At 38.9% G+C, this 20,473-nt stretch overlaps 1 protein-coding gene across 3 annotated transcripts in view; it reads right to left on the bottom strand.

The window, feature by feature from the left end:
* trpm7 (transient receptor potential cation channel, subfamily M, member 7) overlaps window positions 1–20,473 on the bottom strand; it is a 43,536-nt gene that overhangs the window by 13,371 nt on the left and 9,692 nt on the right. For all 3 annotated transcript variants that reach the window (XM_015042784.1, XM_015042783.1, XM_015042785.1), the window contains exons 2-20: window positions 17,957–18,036; window positions 15,523–15,561; window positions 14,603–14,804; window positions 14,158–14,371; window positions 12,881–13,005; window positions 12,599–12,770; window positions 11,312–11,486; window positions 9,658–9,781; window positions 7,996–8,068; window positions 5,679–5,779; window positions 5,178–5,312; window positions 5,037–5,090; window positions 4,813–4,953; window positions 4,297–4,431; window positions 3,897–4,174; window positions 3,593–3,821; window positions 2,260–2,415; window positions 1,976–2,119; window positions 150–278 (exon numbers count right to left, since the gene is read on the bottom strand). In XM_015042784.1, the coding sequence (XP_014898270.1) occupies window positions 150–278; window positions 1,976–2,119; window positions 2,260–2,415; window positions 3,593–3,821; window positions 3,897–4,174; window positions 4,297–4,431; window positions 4,813–4,953; window positions 5,037–5,090; window positions 5,178–5,312; window positions 5,679–5,779; window positions 7,996–8,068; window positions 9,658–9,781; window positions 11,312–11,486; window positions 12,599–12,770; window positions 12,881–13,005; window positions 14,158–14,371; window positions 14,603–14,804; window positions 15,523–15,561; window positions 17,957–18,036 (2,706 nt within the window). The remainder of the gene's footprint in view (window positions 1–149; window positions 279–1,975; window positions 2,120–2,259; window positions 2,416–3,592; window positions 3,822–3,896; window positions 4,175–4,296; window positions 4,432–4,812; window positions 4,954–5,036; window positions 5,091–5,177; window positions 5,313–5,678; window positions 5,780–7,995; window positions 8,069–9,657; window positions 9,782–11,311; window positions 11,487–12,598; window positions 12,771–12,880; window positions 13,006–14,157; window positions 14,372–14,602; window positions 14,805–15,522; window positions 15,562–17,956; window positions 18,037–20,473) is intronic.

A 20,473-nucleotide genomic window follows, 5' to 3' on the forward strand; every position in this document is an offset into this window, starting at 1 on the left:
CAAAAGGGAAACAATTTAAGATGATATATAGTTAGGAAACAATGTTTTGTGTAGAACTTCTCAACAAAAGCTCCTAAACAGTCGGTCTGCTGTGTTGCTGAAAGTCTTTGGATGATGACTGCAACGGTGCACGCTTTTGTTCCACAAACCTCGCGGATTTTCTCGATAGCGGAGGTGAAGATGTAGAGGATGACCACCCATTCTTGAAGAGAAGGAAGGTTGCTCATTTTCACCAGGACCACATACGTGTACAACATCAAGTAGAACAGGTAGAAAAGCTGAAACGAAGGAAGCAAAGGAACGCAAATAAAACAGAAGAACGTTGAAACAAGAAATAAGGCAACAAAAAGGTGATGAGACTTGTGACAGGAAATTAGTTGGTCTTTTACATATAATTTGATGATTGTTTCAACAAAAATTTTCTTCTTCTCATTGAAATGTCTTTTATAGATTCTCTAACAGGAAATAAAAAGCCGAATGAAAGCAGCAAATACTCTAGTTTTACTGATAATTGTGGTCTCAAAACTCAGCATAGGGGCTATTTTATTGAACTGCAAAGGGAGACTTGCCAATTTTTTACCCCTTCAATAGTTTACTAGAATTTTCACCACAGCTTTTGTCAAAACTACAAAGACAGCACATTTAGCAAAATAAAACTGTTTAAGAGATTAATATTTGTCTTAAACTGGCACAAAAAAAGAAAAGAAAAATCAGCTTAAAAGCAAGAGAATAGAGGTTACTCATATATAAATTTAAAATTTTACAATAGTGAACTTCATTAAAACAAAAATATTTAAGTCATATTTAAATGACTAAAATATTTAACCCTGTTAGTGTTAAAAAAAAGCTTCTCGACCTGCCATCTAGTGGTCAAACCACTGTAATTGCAGATTTTTAAAAACATTTGAAACTGATCAGAAGAACAAAAATGTAAAAAGTAAGTTTGTTATAAAATTGTGTTCATTTTTAGCCAAAATGTCACTAAATATTTGTGTATATTAGTGGATTTTAGATTGAATCCATTGTATGACAACCAGAATCAAATTAGATCTTTTTAACTGGATATTATTAGATTCTTTTAATATACTTCTGCAAAACTGAATATGAAGTGGACCCTTTTGTGTTGTAAAATGCCTTGAGATGACATTTGTTGGGAATTGATGCAACAAGAATAAATTGAACTGAACTGAATCTTTCTAAGTGAATTCAAAGGATCAGGACAGTGAATTTTATTTGAATGCAATTCTCATTTCCTTTGCTATAATTTGAAGTTCTGGCACTAAGTCACAGTTTGGGAATTTAAATCAGAATAATTTGAAGATTTTTGTTGTGTTTGAAAATTTCTTATTTTTTCGAAAAGAAACAAGTAGGTGAAGCAAAGTGCAGACTGTGGGAAAAAAAAAAATGTCAGCCTCGTCTTTCCTCTTTGACCAGGTCCACGGTTTTTAAAGCAGCTGAACCTTGACGCGTGAGGCTTGAAGTGATGGAAAAATCAGTCACTCTCCCACCGGTGACGCATAAGTCAATGGTGCAGAGTTGGTGCTGGAATCGGGATGGAAGCAGGTACAGCTGATGTAGATAAGCGTAGGCTGAGGCTGTATTATGTCGGCCAGCGTTCAGCGATCTTATCGACGCCCCTCGACATTGAACAACCTGAAAAACTGCCCGTGTTTGCAGATAAAGCCGGCCGCGTTGGATCCCAGGCTCCAGGGAAACGGCTCCGGGCTATAAATAGCCCCAGATGGGAAAAGACGAGGTGAATGTGTGGAATCCTACTTATAGAGGATTGTGTTCACACGTAATGAGCCCACTGATTGCTCTTTTGTTTTTGCAACATGACAGAAATGGCTGCAGCCTACAAGTGAGTGAAACGTGCCAAAATTCTGACTTTTGACATGCAGGAGGATGTGTTACGGATTTAAAAGTCACACACACAAACAAAAAAGCAGTAAATGTCTTTGCATTCACTTCGTACCGTATTGGACCAAAACTTGACAATGGGAGCGTGGTAGAAGGCATAGATCTTCCTCGTTAAAGGCAGCTTTCTGGAGCGGACTTGTTTCTCCATGTCGTTTTTCACCTCCAGATGCTCGTGGGTTCTGGCTTCCTTGAAGACGTCCTGTGCAAAAGGTTAGAGAGGCCGCGTTGGACGACCAATCAAGTGACAGAACAGCATTTCTTAAAAATTTGCAAAAATCTGGATTGGTTTTTGCCCTTGAGGAACCCTGCAGCAGACAAATCATGAGGAGCGAATCCTACCATCTGGATGTCTTCGGTCATGTGCTGAAAGTTGTGTTCGCTGTCCTCCATGGTCATCTGGTGGTCGTCCTGACTCTGAGGGATGTGAGCCATCTCCGCTTTGGATTTGTACTCCAGAAGCAGGATGGCAGGAGGCACCAGGATGCTCAGAATCACCTGACACAGCGCAGGATACACACTCATGTGGGTGGCTGCTGCTAGATTTGTCAGCATCAACTATGCACACATGCTTCTGGATAAAGAGCATCATTAAAGAAAGTGTTTTGTTTTTGTTTTAAAGGGAACTTCAGCCATTATAACGATTACAGATTTCATCATTTTGGCGTTGAGCTAATGAGTCCAACATGCTGTTTTCCAGAAAGCAGCAAGTTTTCACGCCAACACCCTTGTTTTGAATGAATATACTCTGAGAACATTTCTGTATTTTTTTTAAAGGATTTTTTAATGGTCTTAAGTAATTCTCAAATTTCTAATACTAAATTTTTTTTTTCTTTAGCTGTAATAATCAGTTAAATTTACAGAAATAAAAACTTAATATTGTGAGCATAATAAATGTAGATATGAGCTTCCTATGTCTAACTCAATTACTGTAATGAACTGATAAAAATCCTAATTTAGGCTGCAACCAATGATTATTTTTAGTGAATCAATTATTTAAATCAAATAAAACTACTGGCACATTTTGCATTTAACCAACTTACACCATTAGAAATACATTATAAAATACAATAAATCAATTCAGTTCCATTTTGTAAATGCAAAATGTACATATTTTGTACACTTCTGGTGTAATTACTGCTCTGTGGGAGTATTCTTCCAGCAATTGTCATTTATTTTAAAAGTCTGTATGCTCCAGTTCACGATTGATCAATTACTAAATTAGTTATCAGTTATTTTGACAGTTTATTGATCCGATTTATCAATTCAGCACTGACTTGAGATTTGCACATTTCTTTACTGACAGGAAAACTAAAAGGCAACCAGATCTGCTTTTGCGAATAAACTTGACTAACTTGATTGACCATCAGAATTCAAGTAGTTTTTGAAATAGACATTACACTGACCTCTTATAGCATCGATTTATCAATTATTTGTGTATAAAAACTCATTCAAATGACTATAAAAGGTTTACTCCAAAAGGAACCATCATAAATGATGCTTTTCATCATTAACTATAATACCAACTAGTGTTAAACAACATTAATGAGCAAACATAATAATAATAATAATAATAATAATAATAATAGATCAATGTAAGGTGCAGGTTTCCCACTGTAAGTTCACCCAACCTTCTGCTTGCAACCAAAAATAAAGATCTAGATGGAGCATGAACCTTGTACCAGGAGTTCTTGCGCATGTTCAGCCGTCCCATCCACATGTCTGACAGCAGCATCTGGGTGCAGGTATGAGCGACAAACGGCCGAAGGTGGGAGGAGACGGCCAGCTTCAGACACGTGGAGTTGCTCCAGTTCTTCAGCTCGTACGTCAGCAGCTTCATGGCCATGGTCTCGTCCTGCCTGAACGACTGCTCCAGCAGGTCCACCGCCAGCGTCCCGAACTCACTGAAACGAGCCACGGAAGTTTGTTAATGCGGGAATATTGTTTGGTGAAAAACGTTGAGCGTTAGGCGACCTCACTTGGAGTACTCTTTGAGTTCCTCGGAGGTGTCGTCCACCACGTCGCTCTTCTTTGCCTCGTAGCTCATAGAGCGGCAGAGTTTGCAAGCCACCAGCGCCTTGGCCATGTTTTCCTCCCCGTGTTGCCAGAAGAAGAGAGACATCTTCTGCCTCTTCATGAGCACGGCCCAAACTAAGAGCTCGTTGAAAGGGTAGGGGAAGCGGCGGGTCTCCGGGTCGTCGATGTCCACGATCTCCTCCTTGCTTCGTTTCTTGTTCTGCTCAGCGGTACTCTCCAGCTGAGGAGAGAGGCGAGGCTTTAGCGGTGTTTTCATCGAACCAGAAAGACTAAAAACCTTTTTATTTTCAGGAACGTGTTTGGGAGAAGCGTCGTCTTCTGTACTGAACAGCAGGGGTTTACCTTGGGCTTGTACGGCTGCGCCGTCTTGATGAAGTGATTGTGTCTCGTCTTCTCCTTCTTGTCAGCCTGCATGCTGAAAGTCTCGTGATTCTTTCTCAGATGAGAGCCGGGACCCACGGTGTGGCGTCCAGACCTCTGTACAAAACACAAATATTACCAGAGTCACTTTTCTCCACATTAATTAACTCTAATTAATTGTGTCTGCAAACCTTAATAAATAACCTTGTATATGGTTGATAGAATTATTTTTGCTCTTTATTCCAGGACAGCATAAATAAAAAGCAGTATTTTTGATGACTAAATCCAGGAGATTTTAGCGGTACAACTGAATGCTAATTTAGCTGATGTACTGAGGTCGCACATTTGATGAGTTAGATATAGTCACACAGCCCTACACTGTATTGTTCATGTTAATATTACTGCAACAAATGACAACATTGTAATAAAAGACAATACTTCTCTTGAAAAGTTATATCTAGCAGGTCAGAACCAGAATTAGCTCCTTTTTCCACCCACCCTAATGTTGCCGTGGAGATTGTTGTAAATGATTCGGAAGCGCTTCCTGGTGTAGTTACACCTATAAGTCCCACCCATCAGGAACTCGATGACCAGGCCCACGTCGATCAAAGTGATTTTATAGTTTGGGGGAAGATTACTCTGCGATACGGAAACCACAAAATGTTAGCAAAGTCCCGCTTCACATCGACCGATCGATGCCATTAGGAGCCCTGATCCACTACCTGTTTAACGTCTCTGATCAGGTGGAGGAGAGTTGGGTTGTTGGGAGGTTGTTTCTGGAAAAAGAAGATTAGATTTAATAAATAAGAACTATTTATGGGTTCTTATTTATTGATGAAGTACGGAGTGTTTCCCAAGGCTACCGTGTTGTAGAGCTCCTCCAGCCGACTGATGGTGAGGAAACGGTGCATGCTGACGCCGTTTTCTATGAGCAGCTTCACAAAGTCCACCCTGTCCATGACGAGAGCGTCCAGCATAGCTTGCTCCAAAGAGCTCACCTACAAACACAAACAAAAACCAGTTATGAAGTGTATTTTCATAGCAAAACAGTGTTTAGAAAACAAAAAATATTGGGAGAAAAGGAAAAAAAAAAAAAAAAGCAAAAATAAATATCCATCCTCTCATTTACGCAAGACTCCAGTTTTAAAATAAACACAGGCCTGCAGAGTCGCTTATGAAGACAAATGTAACGGGGTTCATGTTACAGTCAAGACAAGCAGTTCCTGGCAGCCTGCCCTACAAACCGCGGCCAGCGGGGACTCTGAGGTCGTTCTGGGTGAGTCCGAAGGTTTTTAGCTGAGCAAACAACCCTGGGAGCCGTGGCTCCCTCTCTCACACACATGCAAACAAATCCATAGACATACCAGAAGCTGCTGTCCGTACACAAACACGTGATTCTTGGCAATGTCTACGCGGTCCCAGGCCAAAGTCAGGACCAGCTGATCGAAGGCAGATGCGTTTGTGCCTGAAACACACAGGTCTACTCGTTAAGCAGCTCATAAATGCATTTGCTTGAAAACAGGTGATGGAACATTAACTGTGTTTTTAGTTAGGCAGCTGGAAAGGTATAATACAGTCACTTACACACAAAGAGCAACAGATTAGATGAGCTAAATCCAAGAGAGCTGATCTCTTTCATGTGATCGGCTTTGTAAGCCGTCCAACTGAAATCATTATTAGGGCAAGTCATTACAATCACTGACGTCGATTTTTATAGCTAACTGAGAGGGATTTGTTGTTTCTGCATCTGTAAAAACCTTTTTCATTAAATTGGCGTATACAGGGAGGGGCTCAGGATATTTTTCTTTTAATTTACAAAGCTAAGGACACTGGAGCTTGAAACTATAGATGAATTGGGCCTGGAAGGAGCGAACTGTAACGTTTCACAGTGAATCGTCACCTGAACCTAAAGACACAACGATGGGCCATCAATAAACAGGCTGAAGAGAGTTGAAGTTTTCCCTGAATAAATGCTTCATACAATCACTTAAATAAGCAAAAAGTGGATAAATAAAATAGGACTGAAACGATTAATCGGGTTAATTGTAATTAATCATTTATTGAAATAATCGTAAACTAAACTTGGCATCGAATAATCGTTATCTGAAGTTCATAAACCCAAAAAAGGCCATTTGATAAAAGAATGCACTCAGAGCAGCCAATAAGCCAAAAATACATTTTGTAAGACTTAAAAAAAACAACCTTCTTTGATCTGTAAATATGATCTATCCAGAAAGACCCTAGTGGTGTTTTAAACATCATCTTGATTCAAATTCTGTATAATAAAAATAATAATAGTAATGAACTCCTTTTAGGCTACCTTTGCTGTCCAACTATTAAGTTAATCCAAAAAAATAGTCAACATGTTGATGTTAAGTCGAGCAGAAAGCCTTTCACATGTTCGTGTTACATGTATTCGTTTTATTGGAAAATGATCAAGCTATATTATTATATTTTGGGCAATAAAACTGGTATTTTTATTTTTTTTTTCCATTCAAATTTTTATTTAGAAACATGAAACATTTCATCTATTCAGAAAGAGTGATATAATTTTTTTATAATCCTCTTTTCAGTTCGTTGTATTATTCTAGACGGCACATCCCTTCAGGTGATTATGGTATTTTTATTTTTAAAAGAATATGGATTATTTTTATTTTCTTATGCATTTCTACACATTGTATAAAATAATCTTAAGTAGTCAAATGAAAAAAATCTACAGAATGTCCCTTTTTCATTATTTGATTAATCGTCAGAATAACGGATCACTTAAATAATCATTAGCTACATCTCTAAGATAAAATCAGTCTATTTCTTATGTTTATTAGAAATATTTGGGCCTAAATAACACTATTTAAGGTGACTTTTTTATTCTTTAAAAGTTTCTCTATTTTGCATTGACAGGTTTAAAATAATTTTTTGTGAAATATAACAGCGTAGATGTCTGATTTAATCATAACATGATTAGCAGCTCTGGTAAAAATAATTCTCTATCTGGACCCCAAATTACAATTTCAACAGAAATGCAAAATTGTTTGGCAAGCTTGTATATGTATTGTTGCTTCTCCCTTTTCTAATTTAGTGAGCAATCTATTGCATAAGCTGCATATTGTAGTGGTAAACAGAAAAGCTTTCCGTTTTATCTAATGACTTTAAAAGCTTTGAATACTTTGAGGTCTTTTTAAACAATAGATTTTTATTGAACAAAGGCGACTGCACCTTAGACATTTCATGCTTGACTGGATGTCTTGAATGTCTAAACTGGTTTCTCTGAATTGTTAAGTAGTTAAAGGCAAATATTCCAGTCTTAGCAGGGATGACCTGGAATGAGGGTGAACGAGCCACAAAAATGCGCTCCGAGGAATTCGCTCCTCCCTCGTCGGAGTAAAGTAGAATCCCTGCATCTCCAACGCAAAGAGTGAAAGACACGAGACTCAGAAACCGTAGGAACGGGGAGTTCATGTGAATGTGAGCAACCTGATCTCATCGAGAGCACAAAGGGAAGGGCACAGAGGGGGAACTGTGTTCTCAAAGCATATCCATATCGGAATGAAAACAGAGAAAAAAGGCAATATTAAACTCCAAATACCAAAAAAAGACGTAGGACTTCATCTAATCTATTCCTCCTCTTTTATTAGATGAGCTGAAGAACATGGTGGTTTAGTAAGCAGCCGTTTCACAAACCTTGGAGCAAGGCCCTCAGAATAGCTACGTCGATGTCTTGGTGTTCCTCGGAGCTGATGTGAAACACGGTGATCTGTTGACCGAGAAACAAGATCGGATCATTACCAGGTTCCCACACACCGTGCCCAGATGTTTCCACTTATTTCACCCAGGCATCCGTTTGTACTGCTAACACCGGGGTCCTCGGCTGCCATCAGCGACGCTGTGAGCGTTGCTATGACTTACACTGCTAAAACACTAAATTAACCAAGTATTGGTCTAGATTCCAGTGCAAACGTCTTGGTACACTTGAAATAAGAAAAGTAAGAAACAGAAGCTTGTTTTGAGTCAATAACTCCTTAATATTGATGAAAAAAATGCTTGTTATCAGTGAAATAATCTGCCAGTGGGGTCAAACATTTTCCTCATGCTATAAGTTCTAACGTCTTGTTTCACTAGCAGATCATCAATATAAGTACTTATTGACTTAAAACAAGCTCCTGTATCAAGTTGAAAAGTTGTTATAAGTTACTTGAATTGAGACATTAAGATATTTCCAGCATGTTAAGATTATTGTGGTATAAAAAATATGTGCCTTTGCATTCCTTGTTCATGTCTGTAATTTTATACTGCCATCATGTTTGAAAGAAAAATTTGCACTAGAATCTAGACCAATATTTAGTTAGATTTCGTATTTTTGCAGTGTGGTGACCTTTTGAGTTGGAGGATAAATTAGTTCAGCTCATTCGAAGACAAGGAGGATGGGAGGCATGAACAGCAACTGGCTTTACTTTTCTGTCTCAATCTGAACTTGTGTAAAAAAAAACAACAACAAAAAAAAAACACAGTCTGCATTATTACCACTAAATAGCTGATTTTATGTTCATCATTTTAAAAACATGGAGTAAAAACAATTGCCATCATGAAATTTCATTACCTGCTTGTTTCTGTTTCTCATCAAAAATCTGCAGAGTTTCATGGTGTAAATTTGCCAAAATGTGCATAAATAGACTAAACAAACAGGGTCAAAGTTCACAGCAAAAAGACTTGACTCAGTGAAAACATTATTCTCTGTTTATTTCCTAAAGCCCTCATGGGAAAGGGGAGGGTTGAGGCTGGGGGGTGCAGTCACTCAGTATACGACTGAGATGCCCAACTCCTCTGGCCTGCAGCGTTTACTTTTCATTAGATTCAATTTATTGAGCCATTTTCAAACTGATGTTATACCTGCCTGAGTGTCCATAACGCATCCAAGTAGATCCTGTGTCATAATAATAATAATAATAATAATAATAATAATAATAATCTGGGTTTCCCCCAGTGTATTAAAAGCCTGGCGGACCACCAGGCTAAACATTGTTTATTTAGTTTAAATGTTTGTTGTTTTTTTTAAATACACCTGTTACAGTGATGGCAAAGATGGGTAGCGTTAGGTTTATATGTAATAAAGCCATCTTTAGCAGACAATTATCTATTTAAAAAGATAATGTCATTTGATGATACATACAGAACCTACCAAAAGACTAGCTTTATTTAGTCCGCTGCTGTATTTTCTCTGTTGTTGACGGTTATTTCCAAAATTTCCTGTCAGCTATTAACATTTTTAAAACACAAAAACAGCTAGTTTTCCGGGGGAAACCCAGAATAAAACGTATATAAAAAAGAAAAGATGCAACATTTTACCAGTTCTTTGTTCTTCATGCACTCCATGAGCTTCTGAAAGAGATGGATGGCTTCGTTCTGACTGAAGTTGAACGTTTTCTTGATGGTTGCGACGATGTCCGTCTCCACCCCGTCGGGAAGGCCGCTGCAGAGCGACGATTAGAGTCACACACGGCGCCATAAAATGTGGTACAAGTTGGACTTAGAATCCTTCAGCAGGTAAAATGATCTCTAGAAAGCAGCAGACTTTTATCTGAGGTTCTACTACCGTAATGATTGATTGCTTATCTGAAGTGTTTTACGAGCTGCACTAAACTGATCCAACAGTCAAAGAATTTGACTCAGTTTTGTCCATTATGAGTCCCTTATTAACACCCATGTTGGTTCGATTTCAAGTCAAAACATTTGCGGTGAAGCAGGTGTGTTGTTGGCTCCTGCAGGATACGTCAAACACCAACCTGTTGCCACAAGACTGAGGAATGTGGGGCACAAAGGATATTTTGCCAAGTTTCATTTCCAAGAACTACAACTTTCATTTCGAAGAAATTAGACAGGCTCCAGCAAGAGGAGTGAGATAACCCACATACAAATCAAATGTCTGTAAAGTCTCTATGAGCCACGGTTAACTAAATTATATCCCTGTTGGATGTTTGGGGAACAAGACTTTGATCTAAAAAGGGTAAGAATTAAGTGATGATTTGATAGAAATAAACAAAAAAAAACTTCTCAGTTCAGTTTCAAGTCAATTAGGGATAACTAGAGATGCAAATCTGTTGTTGACCAGAATCAGCAAGAGTGACACATTGGAGTAGAGTAGCTGACCTCCTTTCGGTTTGCTGCCTGTCAGTGAGCAGCAACAGGTGGAGGAGGGGCAGCCCTGCATTGCTGCTCTCGGACCAGCCAAATAAAACTTACTTAGATTAGTGGCAAACATCACAAGACTTTTTGGAAACTTAAGACACAACTTATATTTGTAGATAAATATTTACTTTCATAAATTTGTTATTTTAAAGAACCATTTAATTTCCATTTTTTGTGATTTAAAATAAAGAAACACAACAAAGAGCAAAGCAGGATAGATTTTTCCTCTATGTGGTGGAAAAAAGGACAGATTCCACATAACTTCCAACAAACAGATGTAAAAACATATTAGAGGTTCTTTTCGTATCATTCAAGTACTGAAGAAATCTCACTCCACTCGGCCCGGCTCGTTATGGGTCTCTGCAAATCTTTTTTTTACACAAACATGCTAATCTTGTGTCCTAAATTCTGACTTCTGAGAGTCAGATGGCGACTTGCAAGAAAAATAAAATCGAACAAACATCACTGGAGGATTACTGTGGTTTGAGCTCAAGCAGCAGCTACAGATTTGATAACAAAAACTTCATAATGTGAATTGTTAAAACTCAACAGGCTAACAATTTTGCTCTTAAAGGAAAAACAAAATATACCATTTAATATATAAAACACGATAGCATGATTTTAACTAAACAGTTGCTGATCTTTTTTAAAAAGATCAGAATGCAAACTGGTCATCATTGTTCCCTCTTTATTCTGATTTTGCCTTTTTCTCTATTATTTATTTCATTCAGGCTTTTAACGGGTAAGCTGACACCAAAACAGTCATATGAGCCGTCTTTTTATTTTTCATGTGTCCTCTGTGTGTTTAACCTACCCCCCCTCCTCTGTCTGCTTGTGGACGTAGGCCAATATGTCAGCAGCACGGCCCGTCCCCTCACACACCACCACAGGGACAGGAGGGCTCTCCTGGAGGTACTCCAGCACGGTCAGGATCACGTTTGGACCGCCCTCAAAAATCAACGCCACGACAGGAACACATTGACCGATTCCTGAAAAACACAAAAACAAACAAAAGAAGGGCAAAAGAGTGAATTTACACTTCACACGTTTTTGGCACGCTTTTTACTAAAACCCACATTTGCAAACGCAGAGGCTACAAGTGATGTAGAAAAACTATTTTTTTTTTAAAGTAGCTGTGCTCTGCAGACACTGTGTGAGAGGTTGTGGTGATGATACCAATCTCGCTGCTATCACACGGTTTACACCAGGCAGACGCAAACCGCCACTGAAGAAAGTAGTAATTAAAAGTCCTTGTGGGAAATGTAACCCTCTCTGGTGCAGGTCTACGTTCGACACCTCAAAGAATTAAAGTCGGTGTTTTCACACCTGATAGTCTGGTAGACTCAGTTCGATTCGGGACTAAAATTTTAACGTTTGTTACATTTTCAGCTGCTGCAGCTCTTTCACACTGAACTGTGTCAAACGATCCAAGATATCTGATTTCCCTCCTTGCCTGTGGTGGCGCTGTATCAAGAACCACTGATGGAAACGACACAAAAACCTCCAAAGAAGACATGAGCACAACTTGCTGCTTCACAAAATTTAAGCAAAATGGAGTAGTGTCAGATTTTAACGGTTGTAGGATTAGTACTGTAGGACTAGTGCTAAACTCACGCATTTGGTTTGGTTGTATTTACCCAGAATTCCCTGCACTATAGTCCACTTCCTGCTTTTGTAGCGGTCTCCAGTCCGCTTGCATTCACATATGCATTCAAACGGCATCAGGTTCATTCAACCGAATTGAGACCGAGGTTTTTAGACGGACCAGCGTTAGCTTTCTAAGTCCAGTTGAACCCAAATGAATGCCAATTTTTCAGATTTTTGTTTGTACAAAATTCTGAAAACTGGGCATTATTCTCCTTCCATTATATACAATGTGCTCTATTCTATCAAAGAAAATCCCAAAAAGTCTGTGGTTGTGGTGTGACAAAATGGCAATAAATTAACAGGCTTATGAACACTTTTCAAGACATTGTTTTATCTTGAAATAAACAAAAAAAGAAACCTCTTTCCTTACAGTTATTTTTTTATTTATTTAAAAAAACTAAAGCTTTTCCTCACATTTTGTTGTTTCATTAAATAAACGGAAACCTTTCCTTACTTGCGTGTATTCTTTGCAGGTTAACGTGTTTCTCCAGGTCCCGCCTGAGTTTGACCTCAGCCCCGTATCGGCCCACCGTCCCGTCATCCACCAGCAGGAAATGGGAATGCAGATTGTTGAGAACGTTTAGCTTGCTGAGAGGATTCAACAGGGTCTGATAAGGGACAATAATCTGCATTTGGGGAAAAAAAAAAAAAGTAGAGATAAGCAGAAATACAAGCAGAGTTCTTGAAACGACCCGAGATCAAGACGGATCACTTTGAATTAAGAGGCGTGTCTTACATCTCTGCCGATGAGATCACTCCTGTTTTCAATGACTCCCCATGGTGCGACTCCAATTGTGTAAATTTTCTTTGATGACCTTGAGCAGTGTTCTTTAAGCGCGTCCCCCACATGCTTCGCAACACCTTTGGAAATATAAAAAACACCTTCAGTTAACAATATCAAAGAAAAAGTCAAATTAAAAATCAATAAAGTCCACCAAGCAGTGGAGACACCAACAAAAGCCACATCAGAGAACTCCACGACCAGAATTACCTCCACATGATGAGAGTGGCGGACTCCCTGATGAACCACAGGGCTCTGCTATCGGACCTCTTTGATTCAGCAATAATTTGCAAAGTAGACAACCATCCCAGGTGGCCAGGGTGCCACTGAGGCATTAAAAGTAATCACTGGTGTGGATAATTGACCTCATGAGTAATGACTTAAACACTATGATCAGACCACAGCATCTTAGCATCTTGCTGCGGCTGCAGACAGACCTCAGCCGCGATACACAGCCTAATAACATGCTCTGGGGCCACTATTAAAACTTCTGCTGCATCAGCGCATCGTCTTCACAGCGGCAAAACGTAGATGTTTACAATGTACATCTACTGTCGCTTTTAGTAGAGTCGACTAACACAGCTCTCGCACAAACTGATTTAAGTGCAAGAACCTGATCTTGTATTTTCTCATCCGGCTTCGTTCAGATACATACAGGCAAAAAGTTAGCTTTGGTTCCAAGTGAAGCACAGCAGCCTTTGTGCAACCGCCGCCGCAGCAGCAGAGGCCATGTTGGAATCAGGGATGTAGCGATTAATCAGATTAATAGTGATTAATCGGTTACTGAAATAATCGGCAACTCATTCAGTAACTGATTAATGGTCAGACTCAAAAAAAAGGTAAATTGCTGAAAGAACATGTTCAGAGCAGTAATTAAGATTAAACTATATATATATATATATATATATATATATATATATACACACACACACTTTGTGAATCTGTTCTGGCAAAAACTCATAATTTTTTATCCGATTGATTGATTAATTGTTGGAATAATCGTTTACTAAAACAATCGTAAGTTGTAATCAACCAACGAGTTGATATTTTGTAGAAATTGTCTTGAAATATCGACAGCGTGATTTGCATTGCAAAAAAAAAAAAAAAAAAAAAAACACACCAATGGACTCTGCTGAAATTAAGCAGATTTAAAAGTGCCTGAAACTCTGTAGCCAGAGTTTTCAGCATCTTTGCAGAAGATAATAACCCACGCTCCGTTTCACACTACATGCCTGTGTTGACTCCTCCGGTGAGGATCCAGGCGCCGGTGGTGACCGCAGCTTTGATGAGGCCCTTTCCCACCACCTGCTTGATGCGAGGGTGCAGTTCAAAGTTTTGAACTCCTCCGTGGACAGAGATGAGGATCTTGGGAAGCTCCATGTGCCACTCCTTCAACATTAGCCGAAGGATGCTCTCCGGTCGAGTGTCGTGGGACAAACGCACATACTGTCAAAGTTTGTGGAGACAAAAGATAGAGGAATGCGACAACACGATGAGACCTGCGCTGCTTTGTGTGCATCTTTTTATTCATTTTGAAACTGATTATGCAAGAAAACATTTTAATCAAGAGCTTAAATTAATCAGAAATTGCAAACAAAAAGCCCAGCTTGCAACATAATGTTAACCTCCTGGAAAAGGAAGCGACATGTTCCAGCAGAGGAAGCCGGGCCCACCTACCTTGGCTCTGTATGAGTGAGACCCTCCCTGGAAGTTGATGACACCATAGGCATCAGTTGGACTCGCTTCTGTGTGTTTTTCCACAGACCACTCCTCTGGATCAGGCAGGCTGGAATTTTCACCCAACTTCACATCCGAGTACTTTGTGGCCAAGCTGGCTGTGAAGCCGGCATGCTGCCGAACCAGCCGCCCACAGCAGCACCTGGGGGGCAAACGGAGGGACGGGGGAGGTCACAACACAAGCATGTTCAAATGGAAAAATGACAACATATATCAATTTAGAAATAAAAGCAGAAAACCAAACAATTTATGCCTCTTTAATTAAACAAACCCATCTACTCTAAAACTACAACGGCATTATAACAGACTATCTGAAGTCTTTTCAGCAGCCTATGAGCTTCTTTTAAGATTTTATAGTAAAAATGAGGGGAAGAGGAAAAAGTGCCACTTCATGGGAGGCAACATTAGCACTATGTTCCAGTCAGACATGGACACACAGTACCCTGGAGCTCATGCAAACTTGTTCTACTTCCTGGAATTTCACTTTTTATGAGCTCACCACGCCGATGTGGATCAAGTGACAATATGGAGGCAATACAAATAAAAAATAAAAAAAACTTGGATCCGTTTTGGGTTCAATGAAGATTTTGAAATGTGTCACAACCTGAATGATTGTAAAATGCAACAACAGAGGATGAAACTTCAGACTGGACTCATTTTTATCTCCCTGCCAGAGCAAAAACTGCAAATTAAGAGTTTCCTAAAGGAGGTTTTGTTGCTTTATGGGATTAACAGTTCAAGGAATTGTTTTTTTATGGTGTAAGCAAAAGGTTGGCAGAAAAGGAATCTCCCAGACAGGTTTATCATCCTGTTGAGTAAAAGGATTATGTTACATCATGTTCAAAAGAAAAAACACTTACCGGACCAACTGCTGGCAAATCTGGCATCCTGGCAGGCATCTAGGAAGCAAAATTACACAAACATGATTATCATAAATTTTAATGGAAAGTTTACCGGGTAGCAACAGAGTTAAACATTCAGAGTTGCTTTTGGGGGGAAAAATAGTGAGGTAGGCCATCTGTTAGATAGGCACAGATCCCAGTTTTACTGGGTTTTGATTTGAGATGGAAAGCCACCAGTTTTGCACATGATCTGACACCCTCTTCAGAGTGGAAGTTCATTCTGAATGAAGAGGAGCTGGTGAGCCATTTCACTAATGTTATACTCCTAACTCAACTGACTGGACAAACTAAAGTTGTGTTGTTTTTACACGTTTGACCAAGCATGTAAAGCTGTTGGTATGTCCAAGTGTGCTGCACTGGTGCAGAATTATCAACTGAATTAGTATTTCAGTACAGATGCACAGTCTGTGTTTAACAAAAAATAAAGGTTTTAAGTCCAGTCAAGACTGGTTTTCTGTAACGTGCTAAACCTGAGATATCTGCATCGGAAGCAGTTGGGTTGGTGCATCACGACACAAAAGATATAAGAATCTTTTAGAGAGGAAATGGAGGCATGTTCAAACAGACAAGCAAGGGAGGAGACGTCTTCAATTAGACACGTGGTTATCTGGTTCGTCTTCCTGAAAAGTCAAACTTTTCTGGAACGACTAGGAAATGTTGGCCATCTTTAAATCTCAGAGCATGGGGAAGGGTCAACCAACACTACAGGAGGTTATTGCCAATCCAAGAGGCTTAACTATTATTTTCAGAAATACAAGTAACAAATGTTTTAACTGCAGAGCTGTGTAACACGGGCTGCTCTCTGCTACCTCTAGATTAACATAAACAATGATTGAACAGCTATTTCAAGCTCCTGTACAGTTACTATAAATTAATGATTTAACAACCCGGTACAACAGGAAATCAGAGCTTTTTATTTTTAAACAAGTTAGACACAGCTAAGGTTGCAAATTTATTGTAATGTTATTGCGAAATTGTTTTCTTTTAACATAGTATATTGTCAGGATTTTAACTTTTTCCTCAACTCCTGGTTCTTCAATACATTTGAAATGATGATTAAGTGCAGTTATTGTGTGCAGTTTAGTAAGCAACCTTTGTCTGAATGGTATTTTGATGGAGTCACATTTTAATGAATGTAATTAAGTTTTTGTGGCCAAAAAAATAATAAAAAAAAGACTAAAGAATTTGTAGATAGTCTTATTAAAATACTGCCACAAAATGTTGTGCAAAATATTTAAGTTTGTATTTTCCACCCCTACACAAATTTCTATTATGAAAAAAAATTAACATCTTGTGATAAGGTGCATTTGCTGGTGTGAAACAAAGGAGAAGGAGAGGTAACCTGTCTTAGAATAAAGATGATAAGCTGCCAGTAGTTTTGAATCATAACTTGGAAGATTTTACTACATTTCCAGATTTCTGAATAAGCAGAGACCACTCTGCAACTTTGAGCTCCCCCCTTTTGTTTTATGTTGCTCGTTTTATTTTGATGAAAACTTTTATTGAATTTATTTTAAACTAACCCAGAAAATGGTTAGAAATTGCAAAAACAATAAGTAAATTTAAAAAATCTCTATTTCCCAGTCAAAGCTTTACAAAAATTAGAGTTTGGAAATTGACCACAAGATCTTAGATTGGTGCATTTCAGTTATAAAACCTCACAAAGAAACTTCCTCTCACAAGGGTTCTGGTCATGTGAACGGATTGGGCTTAATGTCAAGCAAGGTTATGTTCCCAAACATGTCAAATTGTATCTAAGAGCAGCAGCACGTACTGCGGTTTGTGGACAAAAGTCAGTGGAAAATAATTAATATGAAAGAAAACAAAGAAAAGAGTGATCCACTGCGAGTATGTGTTAAGAAGGGGAAAAAGAGGCATCAAGCTTCTTGGAAAGGTAACAGAAATGGCTTTCAGTCAAAGGAAGCTGTTAAACAGTAAATCTGTGGAGCCGTGGGAATCTTCTACTCATTAAGTGAGTCACGTGTTGACAGAAACTTTTGTTTTGTGAATTTTTACAGCTGTTCCAGTTTATTTGCTAGCATTATTATGTAGGAGCTTCTAAAGCAGCGCATGAACGCCATCTCTAACATGTCAACAGAAGAAGTCATGAAAAGGCCAGTGTACAAAGAGAAATGTCACAAAGCACAAATTACCTTGCTAAAAAAAAAAAAAAAAAAAAACGAAAGAAGAAAAAGAAACCGGTTCGTGACCACTGCTACATTTCAAACATATAATTACCGACACTGACAGACGTAAACATTAAAACAGACTCATTTACCCTTTGGAGAGCAGTGGTTAGCGTTCGGGCATACTTTTGACTCGCACCTTGCAATTACACAGTTTCCATGGAGACCAAACAAAAGACACAGCAGACTGTGGTAGGCCCATTTACCTGTGGGGGTCCTTTGACACTGGAAGTATGTACACACATTCCCTCTTGGTGAAAGTGCTTTCTATCCAGGGTTTCTGGGACTGTGGGAAGCAAAAAGAGAAATCATTGGTGAGAAACGGCAGTAAAATGCACCACATGTTTAATTATGTTTGTATTTAATCCGTTCTAGACAAAGTTCAGTTTAAGAGTCCTTAAGATTTGTCACCAACAAGATGTTTAGAGCAGCTCTGCTATGAATATCTTCATGTTTCACTCAAATTTGAGCTTAAGACTCTTTAATTTGAGTCTTAAGCCCAAATGTAAAACTTTTAAGACCTTTTAAAGACCTGCATCACCATTAATGGTATTTAAGACCTGCATCATCATTAATAGTATTTAAGACTTGCATAAAGACAGAAAAGTTCAAATTACATCCAGCAACCGCGATGAATTTGCTCTCATTTATGAAGTTAGTTGGTTAGGGTATGTTAGCAGCAAGTTAGCGGTAGCCTCAAAAGTCAGAGTGCAGTGAAGGTGTTTGTGTGTGACTCAAACATTTCCCTGACAGAAATGTCCCATGCGATAAAAAAAAAACAACAACTTAGAATACAAGCGATTAAGTAGTGCTGCCACGACTAAATTTAAGACCTGTAATTAACTTATTTAAGGCCAAAATAAAAATATTTTTATTGAATTTTGGACATTTTAAGACCTTAATTTTAGATACGGGAATTTAAGACATTTTAAGGATGTGTGGACTCAATGTAAAGGTTTGAAATACAAAAGGGACTGCGGAGTTTCAACAGTGTTCTCTGAATGTAATAAACCACAAATGAAATAAAAGGCCAAGGGGTAAGTGTGTGCCTCTAATCCAGGATTTAGACCAGAGTTTGAGGTTTTTAAAGGGCTGATTGATTCTTCAAAACCCAACATACCACAAAATCCAAGACTTGAATTCAGAACGCAAGCCATTTCATTGCAATAAACCAAAGCACAATATTCTCTGCTACAAGTTTTCATATGGCTTGAAGCTAAAAGACTTTTTGATTGATTGCCCTCATGCTTTCTTGTTCCATTCAGCTCAGAGAACCCCAGCAGCGATTAGCCCCATTAATCCCTCTCAGCACAAAGAGGGAAAGTCCCCAAACGCTGTCACCTGCTTTACAACGAAGCACTTTAACAATTCCTAAAACCTACAAAAAAAATTATGTTACAGTCTGAACATTAAGTTACGACTGCCGGTGTCAGCATGCTGCGTAATAAAAAGAGGAGACAAAGACATGTGCCGAGAACGTGACTTGCCAAATTAAAGCCACTATTGCAAGAATCTGGCAGAAACGTCAGATAAACAGGTTGATCACAGGTTGACCGATGGACGGCAGAGTGTGTACCTGGATGTCTTCCTCTTCATCTCTGTGTTTAAGAGCTTTGTACAGGAACATACCAGGGCTCCTTCAGGCATCTCCTGGACAAACCGCTGTCACCGCAACCTCCCCCCCGATTGCTCGATCATCAGCAACGCCTCAAACTCTTCCTCTCAGAACACTGAGCGCATTTTTCCATTCGGGTCTCAAAGTCTACAGGGCCACGGTTAGCGTACAGATCCGGCCTTGGTTAAAAGTTGAGTGATCAGCGTGAGGCTGCTGCCTCCAAACTCCATCCACTGTTAATCTGTAAGACGCCACTCGGGGGGCAGATGAATGTGTTTGAGACAAACTAGATATTAAGCTAAAGCTGGGGAGAAAGAAGTGAGAGAGGAGGGGTCGGGGTGTGGGAGAGGATTAGTGGATGGGCAGAGGCCTCAGTGATATATACCTTGTTGTCTACTGATGACACACCGCCTACGGGTGATTCATTCAGCAGACACTAAACCTCTCCCAATAAACCAGGGATGCCTTAAGAGTCCTTGTGTTCTAATTACCCAGAGAATGCCTGCATTGCTTTTAATTAAGACACAATGAAGACACTGAATTAAAGATCTGGGAGTTTGCTTTCTTGAAGACAGGAAATGGACAATAAGGGGAATTGTCAGCTTGTTGAGCCCGGACCGGTGACCGGATGATCGAAAACAAGGGGTGGATCAATAAATCGGCTTCAATTTCCTTACGTTTGGGAGGTCTGTGATTAGTCGATACTTGATTGAGAAACCAACCTCTTCTACCTCCGCAAGCATCTGAAAAATCAACCATTATCCTCTTTTGTTCTGCTTCGAGAAAAACCGACACACACCTACCAGGTCACATCTGCACATAGACCTGTCACAATAAATTGTCATAGCAGTTATTGTAATAAACAATTTATTATTGTTTTGAGACCATTTTCAAGTATTGATAATGTGATAGCAATTATCACATTATCAATTGGTCTCTCTTGAAGACCAATAAACTTTAATTTTATAAAAACACTTAACATTGGAACTGGTTGATACATTAAATATCCAAAATTAAAAAAAAAAAAAAAAAAAAAAACCCCAAAAAAAAAAAAAAGGGGAAAAAAAAAAACCCAAAAAAAAAATCCAAAAAAAATTTCCCCTCAAAA

This window comes from Poecilia latipinna, unplaced genomic scaffold (genome assembly GCF_001443285.1).
Source record: "Poecilia latipinna isolate Pla-1442-1.1 unplaced genomic scaffold, P_latipinna-1.0 Scaffold602, whole genome shotgun sequence".
Taxonomy (NCBI): Eukaryota; Metazoa; Chordata; class Actinopteri; order Cyprinodontiformes; family Poeciliidae; genus Poecilia; species Poecilia latipinna.